Raw genomic sequence first — 14300 nt, 5'->3', positions numbered from 1 at the left:
TTGAGGCCCTTTGATAAAGTTCTCTTTTCACTTTTAAAAAAAGTATGTATTGTTATCATGTTTGTGCTCTGGTATTTTTGCTTCTCCTTATAGGGAATGACTCTTTTTATGCTTACCCCTCAGCTCAGTGTCTGATCCTATGGTTTTCTCCCTGATCGAAGCTCTCTGATCATATGATGTGAGCAAATATCTTGCAGCTACATTTCACAATAATTGCAGAGACAGTGCAATAAACCGCAGCAGAACTAGATCTGTTGATGACAGAGCAATGTGAAAAATGCTCACAATACAGTGAGCTCAATGAAGCTGATATTCAGAGGCAGAAAAAGAAAAGCCAGAGTGCAAAGGTGGGCTGAACAGTTTGGAGGTGGAAGGATGTTCTGATTTTGCTAAAAGCAACAGTAGCTTTGGTGTTTTGCTGTTAGCTATGCTTTCTTTCCTCCTTTTTTTTTTCACTATATATTAGACATACAGACGTTTTAAGACAAGCTAAGACCCTCTCATTTCTCTACATTTTTGTAGGAGATATTTCTTAGTGATTCAAAGGGAATGGTTTCTTTTTGGATGCAAGATGAAAGCCTCAGCCCCCAGGTTTGAGTAGGAATAGCTTATTCAGGAGCAGGACAGGCTCCTGGCTGAAAATTCCAGGCAGTTTTTTTAGACTGAAATTGTAGTTCTAAGATGATAATAATATAATATACATACATAATAATGACTACTGCATGAGCACTGAAGGTGCTCACACTCAGTATTCTTGCAGGTAGATTTTCTTGCAAGTTAAATTGTTGCAGGTTGTTTTTTAACTGATGCACTATTGCTATTTAGAAGACTATCTATCCTTAAGGGTAAAATTGTGCAAAGCGGTCTGCAAAGGAGTTGGCTGGTATTTATGTAACAATAGCAAATCCTAGAGCATGAACTAAGGACCAAATTTCTCTGAAGTTTAGGACTRTTCTGATTCTGTTTCTAATCTATGCATTCTGGTTTCATCTCTAGCAAGTACCAAGGGCATTATTTATGTTTAAGATAGTTTCTTAAATAGTTACCACAATCCTTTTCTGAGGAAGTTACCCCTGAGAAAGTTTTTACATATAATAAGGGATGACTGTATAGCCCATACAGACTTGCAGATTGGTAGAAGTGTTTCACATGTGATAATTACACAGTCCATAGGACAATCTGGAATAGTTCAACCAGCATGCCTCACAGTTTTGTAACTAGTTACCTTATTTTACTAGCCAAACACAGAATATTATTATCCTTCTGAATTGCCATTTCTCTTTATTATTTGGCAACCTAAATTTCATTAAATCTTATAAAAAGCTCTCTGCAAACTCTGCTAAAGTAACACAATTGTCTGAGAAAATTAGCAAAAGTATGTGAGGGTTAAATATAACTTTTTTCTCATAAGTTTCATTCTTCTGACTTAGACTTCTTTAATAGATACTGAGCAGTGGAGAACTGAAAATATTTTTAATTTCAGTGCTTTGTATATTTACAGAGAGATTACAACAAACTTCTACACTTTATCTACATTTTAATAGGTCAGTGTGAACATATGAAAGTGTATTAAGGTGGACTGCCTAACTTATTAACCTTCGTGAATTCGTCAAAAGCCCTTAGCAGTTGTATGTAATAGGGGCTGGAAAGCCATGCATGATTGAGGTCATGCATCCAGCCAGTTTGTAAGATGATCCCTCTGTACCGAGCCATCAGCCATCCTTAGCATAGGGGCGCACTCATACACGCATTCCTGTCAAGTCATCTTGTGAAAGGCTGCTTGCTTCCAGCTTGGCTTGAATGTGCAACCTTAATAAAACTCACTGAAGTCTGAGAGAAAATAGCAGTTCTGCAGCAGATAGTGTAGGGGAAAGAGACTGGGATATGCATATGCAGCTGACTAAAGCAGGCTACATGCTGGACTGTAACAGAGAGGAAACAATAAATCTTAACTACTATGCAATAAATATTCCCAATTTTAACTAAGGAAGCTATCCTAATATTGAAATTAAAAATATAACAATTTATCCAAGCTTGATTACTAAAGTACAGTTCTCCAGTCCTTTTTCCAAAGACTTTAAAGGACATTAAGAACAAATTTAAAGAAAGAGGAAGAAAAAAGTTTTTCCAGAATTAGGAAAGGAAAGTAATAATAACATGATGATTTTCCTTTCCTTTGCTTTCTTGGCTGCTCTTCTGGCTCACATAGGCTGTAATAATCAACGTCGGGGTCCAGAAGCCAGTGGGAGAAGATATAACCGGATTCAGCATGGGCAGTGCACCTATACTTTCATTCTGCCAGAACAGGACGGGAACTGTCGTGAAAGCACGACAGACCAGTACAACACAAATGCTCTTCAGAGAGATGCTCCTCACGTGGAACAGGATTTCTCTTCCCAGAAACTGCAACATTTGGAACATGTGATGGAAAATTACACTCAGTGGCTGCAAAAAGTAAGTGCTTCTTTTTCCACTTCTCATTAAATGGATTTTTTTTGGTGGTGCTTATGCTGTTCATAGTTTTCATGAATTTCTATAAGAACTGAGATAATAAGGATTTCTCTAGTTCATAACTGTGCAGGGTGAGAAATCTTACAGCCAGAGTGCACCCTTCATAGTGAGATTGCTCTTGGGAGCAGAATTTTCTTCACATTACTGAAAGATGCAATTTTGTAAAGCTTTATCTCAAGAGACCATGGATGTTTTGTGAGCCAGAGTATACAAAAACCACCAGAGGCTCTAACGATGGAACACTTTATTAGCTAGTCTTATAAACTACATTTATAGTTCAGAGCTTCAGATCAGATGTCATGCAGCATACCTGCTACTCTGACAGCAAAAGGGTGCATTTAAAAAAATCAACATTTAAAAGTACTGTATTGAGAATATTATTATTCCTCCATAAATAGATCCTGTAATCCTATTCCATCCAGCTAATGACTTGGAAAGACAGAGAAAAGTATGTAAGCAATCACATTCTTAAATCATCACAGTAATTTTTTTTTAAATGTGTAGATTACACTGGACTTGAAAATAATGTTACAGTAACTTAGCAGAAGTAATTCTTTTTAAGAATTTGTGCTATAGCTGTAAACTTCTACTGAACTTTTCAGTTTTTTATGTATAAGCTGCAGCTTGGCCCTGAAAAGACTTAAATATGTGAATAACTTTACTCAGATGAGCAGTCCCATTCACATTAATAAGATTACTCACTTGAGTAAAATTACTTACCTTGCAGGATCTTGTCTTTGGCTTGATATTGAGAATGGTTTGAGATAACTGACAAGTGCAAATAAATAAATGGTCTTTGTATATGATTGTAATATTCTTATTTCACATTGGCATTATGACCTGGCAAAACAGAAAATTGAGCAATTAGTGATGCAATTAATCATGTAAGATGGCACAAGAAAACTACTGTATGTACCTATTCAAGAGAAACATCATTTAACTATAACGTAAGATCATACTAAGAATGAACATCAATAAAATTGCTAGTAAAGACTACTAAAACTTCATATTAGCATATTTATTGCTACCTATCTCATTTACAATTTTCATTTCCTCCAGATGGTATAGAAGACAGAATATGTTAAAAAGTGTAAACAACCACCCCTACTCTTCTAACCATACTAAAACCTTTAGAGAGAATTTCCTGATCTCCTGGTAAATTAATTGTACTCTTTGCATATGTAGCCCTAGCAAGAGAGAGATGACTATATCCAATAAACATGTGACTATAAACCAAAATACAATGGAGCATTTCTTTTTCAGGCTATTTTCCTCAGTTTTTAATATTGTGGTCTGCTTTGGGGAATATAAGGCTGGAACTGAGGGGATGTCTTCTGTAGAGGAAAGCATTTCTTAAGAAATAATTTTACTGTACCTTGGGAGTTTAAGGCAAGGATTGAGAAGAGGAAAATTGTTATCTGTGTTTATGCACACGTGATTTTACTTGAGCAAATTGCCTGCTGAATCATGCTTATGAGACTTTAATTATTCTATGTTTGTCCACTAGAGACCGAACTAAGATCACTGTTTCACCGTGAACTGAACAAGAAGAAAAATGAGTCTCTAGAGTGTGAATGTCTGAGTTAGGGTTAGTCCTCTCACACTTCAGTGGGAAGTGATTAAACAGGTAGGAAGCCCAATGAAAGGCTTTTATATCCGAGGGCTGTTCTCTTCTGCAGTGACTGTAAAGCAGACTATGGGCAGGGCCATCCCCCCGCACTGTCCTTCCCAGCCCCCAGCCCTCTGCACCCGTAGGTTTACACGAAGCCAGGGTTGTGCACATATGCCCATGTGTCACTTCTCCTCTGAATGAAAGGACCCGTTTCTCTGAGTGACGGAGTACAGCTCCCTGGGAACAAATGAGTCTGATGCAGCTCCATTATAGCATCTCTGAATACTGAATTTGCTTTGTTGCTGTTGCCATTACCAAGCATTTCAGCCATAACTCGTTTCCTTTCAAAAGAAGCCTAATGCTTATGTGTAATGAATACATTGTGTAGACATCTCACATCTCATTTTACACTATATTTGTTTTCCCCCTAGACTTTTAATACAGGATATAACTAGTGCTACATCAAGCAACATTTTACAATGCACCTGCCATGAACAAAATAAAGAATTATTAATGATTATAGGTCTGTAATCAGAAGTGAATAGTTATAATAAGAAATACTGTTTATATTTCAGAATTTGAGATATATTGTAACTTATGTAGAAAATATGTTTATTAGTCTATGCAATATACATAACTTTCATTATAATTGTACATTGGCACTGTTTGCCAGAGTCTCTTATTTTCTTAGTGCAAATGCTAGCCTGCAATATTGGAAGAATATTTATTAAGAAAGTTTGTATAAAGTATTATAAATATTATATTACATATACTTAAGAAATTGTGTAGTATTTTAAGTTATAAAATGTTTTTCCTTGATTTCTAAATTAGCAGATTTCTAGAAGCAAAATAGGTATTCTTTAAGAGAAGGGGAAACTCTTTTACCCTCAACAACAAAAGTGCTTCTTTGATGACCTGCTAGCTTGATTCTAGATAAAAATGCGCTTGCTTGGGGAGCTGATTACAGGCAATTAAGTTGCAGCCTTGTCCAATAGCATTTGCATATCTATAGTCAGTGTTGTTGGGATTGGTTGGCAAACCACAGACACTGCAAAATGCTCTGCGCAGAAACTGCTTGGAAGAAGATGACTTGGTAAACATTTACAGAGATTTTCCTAGAACTGTTTATTTTAATACCGGATAACTTTCCCCATTGTTTAAGCTTGGGTTTCATTTCTGCAATATGTTTATACTAATAGTTCAAAACAAACAGTTCATCACATTTTGTTTCTTGCTGTAACTGACTGGCACACGTGATACTGTTTGGTATTTAATTGCAGTGTCTAAGTGTTGCCAAAGAGGAGTTACATGAAATGTTATCATCATGTCTTGCTCGGAAACTTTCTGTTAGTCAGCTGGGTGAACTTATGATATTTGTGGTCTCAGTATACATTTAGAATGGCTATATAGATGCGATTGTTTCATGTATTTATCCTTCGGTCAAAATAATATTAATAATAGCTGTAAGTAAGTGACTTTGGCATGATCTACTCACTCTTCTTCTTGATCCTGACCTAAACAGAGTACCATAAAAGTTGAAAGTGAATACTTGATAATGATATGTTTAAAGATGCTAACATTGACATACAGCCTTGACTGGAGAGTGAACCACAATCAGTCTGGTCAGCCAGTATCCAAACTTACATTTTTTTGTTTCTTTTCTCTGCAAATATCGATTACACCAGTAATACTTAAAACCAAATAAGGGAGCTTCAGCTCTCCTTCCTTACACTTCAAATTGTTTGTGCTGTCACCGGCTTATAAGGGAAGAAGTAGAAAATGCTGCAAATGATGGCTTTTGAAAAGACTAGTACACATTTGCTGTCTGCTCTGGCTCCATCTACAGTCTGCCCCTCTCCACTCTCTTTATCAGCAGYGCCTAGCACTGCAATGAAATACTAATATGCTTGTGTGCCCGTAGTGGCTGGATTTTGCCTTGGGCTGTATATGTTTTGCTGAAGAAATTGAGAAAATTCCTTATATGTCACTCTTGCCATGAAGCTGTGTAAAAATGAGAGTGTCTGACTCAAGGAGGACAAGGTCTAAAAACTGACATAATATCCTTTGAGGCATATTCATATTAATGTAAGGATAGAGGTGGCCATAATGAGCGGTGTAATATTTAGTTACATTAACAAACCAATATCCCCTATTTAATATACTACAAGAAAGAGTAAAAACTCCATCGTATTTACGGTTATGTTTCACCAGGCATTTTTTAATGTAATGTGAGATATAAAGTCCACATATTTGGGTGTTAAGTGCAACAAAAAGATATCTGTGATGAACTCTTGTTAATTTCCACTAATAAAAATAGGTCACTAGATTTGGAATCTCCCATTCTGCTTATATGAGCATTACTAACAGGGCTTTCCAGGTTTGTTGTGCTAAGTTCATTTTCCAGAGTTAATAGGAAACGTTGAGAAAGCTTCCTCCAAGAATGGCCGCTAGCCTTCTACTAGTGGTCCAGCTTGGACCTAGACTTCTTGTCTAGCCCCAGTGGCTGTTAGCTATTCGAGGTGCTCCTTTTTTGTTCTGGAGCTGATGAATTCTCATATCCAGAGAAGAACCTTGTCCTAAGGAGGTTCAAAGGGACAGTTCCCACAGACAAACAGTGAAACAAATGAAGCCCGGTTTCTTACTGTCTGGTGTCTTGTCTCCATGTCCTCGTTGACTCGCCACTACTGTACCATATCTTCTCCTGTAATAAACACCTTCAGCTTCTCCTCGTGGTCTCACTTCCCTATCTTGGGTGATGTCCATGGTTCCCTCAGTTTCCCTCCTAATACCTTGTCTCTTTGGCCAAGTAAGCATTAGCTTATAGTATGGTTTGTGTTGTGTTGTATGTGCTACTCAACGAGTAAGGATGTAAAAGCTGACTTTAAAGGAGAAAGAATAAGTTCATGGAAACAAATGGATTCTAAGAAAATTCACATTTGAATCTAAAAATATAACTACCCATTTCTTCCAAAAAATCTTTTGACCAATAACATGTCTGCATTTTAAGCGCTTTATTAATCAAGTTCCTGAGGTCCTTGGGATATTCTGAGATACCTACAAGAAAGAGGCAAGATTTTAAACATGGAAGTGCTTGAAAGCTTGTCATTACTGGGGGATTACCTATTTGGCAATTTTTTTTTACGAAGCAGAAGAAYCAAAGAAGTGAGCTTAAAGCCAGTCTCACATGTTGCCACATTTYGGTAGCAAATGACTTAAGAAAATATTTCCCATGCTTTGACAGAAGGCTTTATCATAATGCACAGTAGAACCTGAATGTGTTTATTTTCAGTGATGACAGCTGTAATTAGGAACTTTCTGGTAACAATAAAATATTACACTTATTAGTCATCAGAACTGTCCAACCAACATGCCCTGTGGGAGATCTCTTTTGGCACACTGAGAGTTTTTCTCAATGAAACTGATATAAAGTAAATGGTGTGTCATTCTGGGGGTGTTGAGAACTCATCATTCCCATTCTCTTCTGTGGTTTGGAAGCAGTCTCTACTTCAGAGTGATGGGTGCCTTGGAAAAAAGGACAGCCCACATGGGAAAAGTACGGAACTGGGTATTTTAGGCCTGGATCATCCCACCCAAACTTCTGGCCAGACCCCAGAGATATCGGAGATAGATTTTTCCTTCACTGTGGGGAATCTCTCAATAGTGTGTCAAGAGACAGTAGCAAGTTCAGAGGGAGATCCAGCCATCTGAACTGTCCTGTGGAAGTGCCTATTTTTCTTCATTGACTCCGGGGAAATCTTGAGCAGCTTGTTTCTTAATTTAAGTGCCTAGTTAAGTGGGATGAATTTAGGCTTTACTTTCTGTCTATTGCTGTAGCATAGACTTCCCTTGTGACTACAGGCAAGTCGTAAACTTTAAACATTCTGGTTTCCCTTTTCTAATGCAGATATAGTACTACTACTCAATTTCACAAGGCTGTTGGGAGAGTTAATATATTATTTTGTGTGTTGCTTTTGGAGTCTTTCTGGTGGAAGGCATTTTGTGCTATTAGCAGTTTGATAATAATATTTTTAAGGTTTACTGAAAATTATGTAAGATCAGAAACTCTTCTGGAAGGAAAGTAATTTAAAAATGTTTAACTAAAATAATTTAAAATTATAAGCAGATAATTACAGGAAATAAAAAACTATAATGCTAACTATATTTTGCAGGTTGAGGTTGAGTAGGTGGATTATAGTTAAGATAGATATGTCCTGCTAATTGTGGGAATGGATCTCATTCTTYCAGTGTTCTTAAGCCCCGTAGAGCCGTTGCCTGCTCCTTCCTGTATTTACCTAAGACAAATAGGACTGTAACTTAGTCTTGTACAGACTCTCAGGAAAACCAGTGAGGAATGGCTAGTTTTTCAGGGCTATTGTCTCCAGAAATTTTGAATAATCTAGTCATTATCAAAACTGGACTCACTTGTGTGATTTACTGTAGCTATCCTGAAAGGTAAAGATATTTAATGACTTGTTTGGATTCACCTCAGTTTACAGTTCAGCTTAGTTCAATTTTCTTCTCTGCTTTTACAATAAGATGCAAACAAAAAGCTAGTAAATGAGGGCCTTTAAGAATCAAAATCATGGTTTTAGCAATGCTATGAGTTCATAGCAGTGCTATGAAACTTCAGGATCAGGAGCTGGTGTCTGGTTTAAGYAGTTTTGTTCTGAAAGTCTTCTCAGTAGCATAGGCTTTCCCCACTTGTTATAGGGTTTAAGTGTTGATCAGGAAAAGGAAATTGAAATAGTATCATATTTCATAGGAAGGGGTTCTTTCTTATGAAACAAGATGTACTTTAACACAAGGTTATTTTTTTGTAACCACATGTGTGTATTTTAGGAAGTGTTATGAAACACCAGGGTGGTGAATATTCAATGTTAATTGGAAGGGTAACTTAGAAATGTTATAAATTATTTCACACTTGCACTGTATTGTCATTCATGTTCCTGCACAAAGATCAAGCTTTGCTTGTCATACCTTAGTTATTAATCAGGTTAATCTAGAACAATGTAAACCACTCCTAAATTGGGATAAGAAGTCTACCCAAGGACTTGCACTAGTTTAATTAACTTCATTTAAGATCAATGTAAGTCAAACTAGTGTCACTTCATTGTGCAAATAAGACCTAAAAGTTGACTGTGCTAAACATTGTACAAATATATGGGCAGAGATAGTCAGAGCAAAGCTGATATGGAGTCAGATGGAAAGGTGCTCAAGTTGCACCATTGTGTATTTTTAAAAAGAGTTTGCTTTCATGAATAAAACAAATCAAACCAACCAAATGAAATTTGATTATGAACAATTTATAATCCCCCAAAGGAAGAGTCATGTAGAGAATCAGTATTCTAGACCATGGAGCTGTGTGATTGAAATATGTTTCCTATAGTCCCTGACCAGCTTCTAGAAGCAGAAATAAAAAAAAGAAAAAGAAGTCCAGTAAGAGAAGGGAAGGGGCCTTCTTAGAAAACTGTGCTAGTTTTATGGTGGAATATGTGTGTTTTTGGTAAGGCACTTTAAAGGCCTGTTATATGGTCAGCATATGGTCAGTTATATTATCTATGTTACCATGCCCTTCTTATAAGAGAGCCCAAAATGCAGATCTGATCTTACTTGTAATTGCAAAATCTAGGCTGAAGCTCCATGAGTAAAAACAGGCTGAYCCAAAATTCTGTAAGAAGTCTGCAGAATTTCCTTTTCCCTTGGAGGACATGCACCTCTCCTCCAGTGCATGGGCACGTGCGCACATACGTGCATGCACATATGTGTATATATGTGCATGTGTGTTTATATATTTGGAGTGTCTGGTGTTAAGGGTCTAGAAAATCTGTTTTAAGTGTTGTGGTTTAAATCCATCTCTGTATTTTTTATACAGACTTACCTGCTGTCAGTCAGTTGTTCTGGAATTGATTTGTTAGCCCCAAAACATTATGAGAATTGTTAGTAAGGTGAAATCTTGTGTGTTGTACATGATTCATTCTGTGTCTGCTAGTCACCTTTCTGTGTTACCTATAAATTAAAATGAAGCAAGAATTTGAATATATTCTGGAAAAAAATACCGAACTCCCCATCCCATGTATATTGTCGTCCTTGTAGAGGTGTGCATATTTTACAAGACAAACTAGAATTTTTACACACCTTGTGCTTAGTGCCTTCCTTACAGAATAAAGCTGTCAGAATGCATGCATGGCATCCATTTCTTTCATAGCTCTTGGCATAACTATATGGTTCTAATTTCTCCTCAGTTTTTCAAGGAATTTTTATTTGTTGAAGTAAATCCTTGTCGTTTGTCATGTTTTGTTTGATTGCCTTGTTGTAAATCATATACCAGGCATTCCTTCTGCAATAGGAATGTATGGGGAGAATAAAAATACACTTCTTCCAGTTAGCAGAACTGTCTTCTGACTCTGTTCTGCCCAAGGTTTTGGGTTCAGACCTTCTTTCTTCTCTCAGTTGACCAAGGAGGGGAATAGGTTTGAGAGATTATTCTAGACATAGGATAAGCTCTGAGTAGCCCTGCCAGGAAATTAAAACAAGACTAGAGAACTATGGGAGGGAACTGGAAAGAGAATGAGCAGAAGACCGTAGAAGGTAATTTGTCTCTTCTTGACAGCACAGCTTCTTTTTCTTTGCAGCATAGATGAAGATATAGGTTCTAATCAATTTTGAATCTAAAACCCATTTCTGCTGCAGGCTGATACACATGCCATTTATAGACTGATCCTGCCTCTTTCCTTCACAACTAAATCTCCTTTAAAGGATTCCTGTGTGCAAGAGGATTTTCTTGATAGATACTATCTATGTTATGAAACTTCTATTGTATAAGTCTGTGAGAGATAACATTGTTTAGCAGGCCAGTCTTTTACAGTTTCCTCCTCCTGGATCAGCTCCAGCCTAGACCTGCAGAGGGAACTTGCAGAGGTTTAAAGAGCAAAGCACTGATCTCATTTCTGTGCACCTGACCATTATTTTAAACATTACAGCAAACTTTCACTCATTTTCAAAGGCTCTCCAGCCTTCAAAGTGGGATTTTTTACTTCCTGACTGAAGGTGAAAAAATTCTGATTCTAAGTGCATACATTTACTATTTTGAGATATAGTTAWTTTTTTAATATATTTTTATATATATTTATATATTCCAAATCCTCAGAACACATTTTCAATAACCAAAAAATCAAAGGAACAACTCCTAGTATAATCTCCAGAGCAGCTTTTACATTTGTCTTTAGACTTGCCTGCCCTTCCAATGATATGATTTATGAATGCTGTAAAGCTGTCAGCCTATGTATATAAAAGTTTATTTTTGTTTCTGAATATCTTGTCTGTAAACACTGTCTTACACAATGGGGATTTAGGGAAAAATAATGTAATTGTTCCTAAATGAGGATTTTGTAATTTTTTTATTTTCTTTCTCTAAGCAATGTATTGAATAAATTTTCTTGTGATGAAGAATTTTCAAATTGGATTTAACCATCTATGTTTTTATTTAAATGTGCTGATTTTCACTTTCTCAAGTTCAGCTTTGAATAGCTTTAGCAATAATTCTCTTCTGAGAGTTTTAGTTCTCATGCAAAGGTCTTTTGCAGGAAAGAAAACTATTTCAAATACGTTTCTTATATTTTTTAATTCTCTCATCAGCTCAGTAAGTGGGTAGTGGTGAGGGTGAATAGTATAGTCGTTCACATGCTGTTCTCCCTTCTGTGGTCTGTGTTTGTGCCTGAAGATGACAAGGACCTTCAGATAATTGTCATCTCACTAATCACTATCAAATCACTAGCGCTTCAGAAAAACTAGTACTTTCAGTGAAAAATCTATGTAGAAATGGCCTGATACTTCTGAAATCTCACAGAATCACCTAAATACAACCTGGTTCTCTGAAGTCTCCTCAAAACCAAAGGATTTGATGAAAACTGCTAGGACTATTGAAAATTGGGCATCCATACATAGATAAAAGTGACCAAAATGAGGATTTAAGATCTTTGTCATTATCTTTTAAATATCAAGTATATTTATTTGTGTCATAGTTAAATATTTCCCCTCTACAATCTTAATTCATCAGGAAACTCCTGTGGCCTTCCAGGCCACATCAGGAAGTCAACACAGTAATGGGCAACCCCCAAACCATAATGCCTTTGGTGCTGTTCCTGAAATTTTGAGGATCTACTTAGTGGAAGAATTGCTCAAATAAATGACCTAATCCCTTCCTGAATGAATGAACTATTCCCCTTTGTTCCTTGGCTAGGACTTTGTACTTCACTCTCTGTGTGGCTTCCCCTAGTAGAAATAAATGGTCAAGCGCTACCTATCTTTCCTGCATCGTTTCTGTTCTGTTAATGGGAAAAGCCATCAATGCTCTGGTAAAAAAATTTCTGTGTTACTATTTTTGCACAAAAGAGATATGGACTGCAAAATTCTTTATCACTTTAGCTGTTAACTAAGTAGGTGATGACTAAGGTTGTTTCTCTTCACATTTTTCTTGAATGATCCCGCTTGATCTCTTGGCTTTTCAAAGAATTCCAGCTGATGCACTAAATATCTTTTTGTAAATCCATTTAACGTTGTTCACCTCCATAACATCAGTACAACTCCACCATTTTGGCCTCTGGCTTCATGTCAGTTGTTTAAGATTTGTACCTGTTACAGTACCAGACTTTTAAGTGGGGAAGCATTTTGTCATTGTCATCTTGTTTGTAGAGCTGCGCAAGGCAAGAAAGGATTGTCAGGTACCAAAAGGTTATTGTTAAAGTGGAAGGATGATTATAGCACAATGAATTCAATCTTCATTGATTCAGGATAAGTTTTCCTAATTTGATGTGCTTCCTCTGTATATAAAGGGAAAGGGGGACAGGCCACTTGGGATGAATATAGGAATGTTGTCAGAGTATGCAGGGATGCGACGAGGAAGGCTAAGGCCCGTTTGGAATTAAATCTGGCTAGAGATGTCAAGGACAACAAGAAGGGCTTCTTCAAATACATCAGCAGCAAGAGGAAGACTAGGGAAAATGTGGGCCCTTTGCTGAATGGGGTGGGTGCCCTGGTGACGAAGGATGCAGAGAAGGCAGAGTTACTGAATGCCTTCTTTGCTTCAGTCTTTGCTTCTGAGGCCAGCCCTCAGGAACCCCAGACCCTGGAGGCAAGAGAGAAAGTCTGGAGAGAGGAAGACTTTCCCTTGGTGGAGGAGGAGTGGGTTAGAGATCATTTAAGCAAACTTGACACCCACAAATCCATGGGCCCTGATGGGATGCACCCACGAGTGCTGAGGGAGCTGGCGGACATTATTGCTAAGCCACTCTCCATCATCTTTGAAAGGTCATGGAGAACAGGAGAGGTGCCCGAGGACTGGAAGAAAGCCAATGTCACCCCAGTCTTTAAAAAGGGCAAGAAGGAGGACCCAGGGAACTACAGGCCAGTCAGCCTCACCTCCATCCCTGGAAAGGTGATGGAGCAGCTCATCCTGGAAGCCATCTCCACGCATGTGGAGGAAAAGAAGGTGATCAGGAGTAGTCAGCATGGCTTCACCAAGGGGAAATCATGCCTAACCAATCTGATAGCCTTCTATGATGGAATGACTGGCTGGGTAGATGAGGGGAGAGCAGTGGATGTTGTCTACCTAGACTTCAGCAAGGCTTTTGACACTGTCTCCCATAGCATCCTCATAGACAAGCTCAGGAAGTGTGGGTTAGATGAGTGGACAGTGAGGTGGATTGAGAACTGGCTGATTGGCAGAGCTCAGAGAGTTGTGCTCAGTGGCACAGAGTCTAGTTGGAGGCCTGTAGCTAGCGGTGTCCCCCAGGGGTCAGTCCTGGGTCCAGTCTTGTTCAACTTCTTCGTCAATGACCTGGATGAAGGCACAGAGTGCACCCTCAGCAAGTTTGCTGATGATACAAAACTGGGAGGAGTGGCCGATACGCCAGAGGGCTGTGCTGCCATTCAAAGAGACTTGGACAGGCTGGAGAGGTGGGCAGAGAGGAACCTCATGAAGTTCAACAAAGGCAAGTGCAGGGTCCTGCACCTRGGGAGGAATAACCCCATGCAGCAGTACAGGTTGGGGGTTGACCTGCTGGAAAGCAGCTCTGCKGAGAAGGACCTGGGAGTGCTGGTGGACACCAAGTTAAGYATGAGGCAGCAATGTGCCCTTGTGGCCAAGAAGGCCAATGGTATCCTGGGCTGCATCAGAAAG

General features: G+C 38.1%; 1 protein-coding gene across 1 annotated transcript in view; it reads left to right on the top strand.

Annotated features, from left to right (window-relative positions):
- Nucleotides 1-1877: 1877 nt before the first annotated feature.
- ANGPT1 (angiopoietin 1) overlaps nt 1878-14300 on the top strand; it is a 167007-nt gene continuing 154584 nt past the window's right edge. Inside the window, exon 1 of the mRNA XM_026080009.1 lies at nt 1878-2454. Coding sequence (XP_025935794.1) covers nt 2158-2454 — 297 coding nt within the window. The 5' untranslated portion in view covers nt 1878-2157. The remainder of the gene's footprint in view (nt 2455-14300) is intronic.

Source organism: Apteryx rowi, unplaced genomic scaffold, assembly GCF_003343035.1.
Source record: "Apteryx rowi isolate R43461 unplaced genomic scaffold, aptRow1 scaffold_508, whole genome shotgun sequence".
Classification (NCBI taxonomy): Eukaryota; Metazoa; Chordata; class Aves; order Apterygiformes; family Apterygidae; genus Apteryx; species Apteryx rowi.
This window is presented reverse-complemented; position numbering and strand designations above follow the sequence as displayed.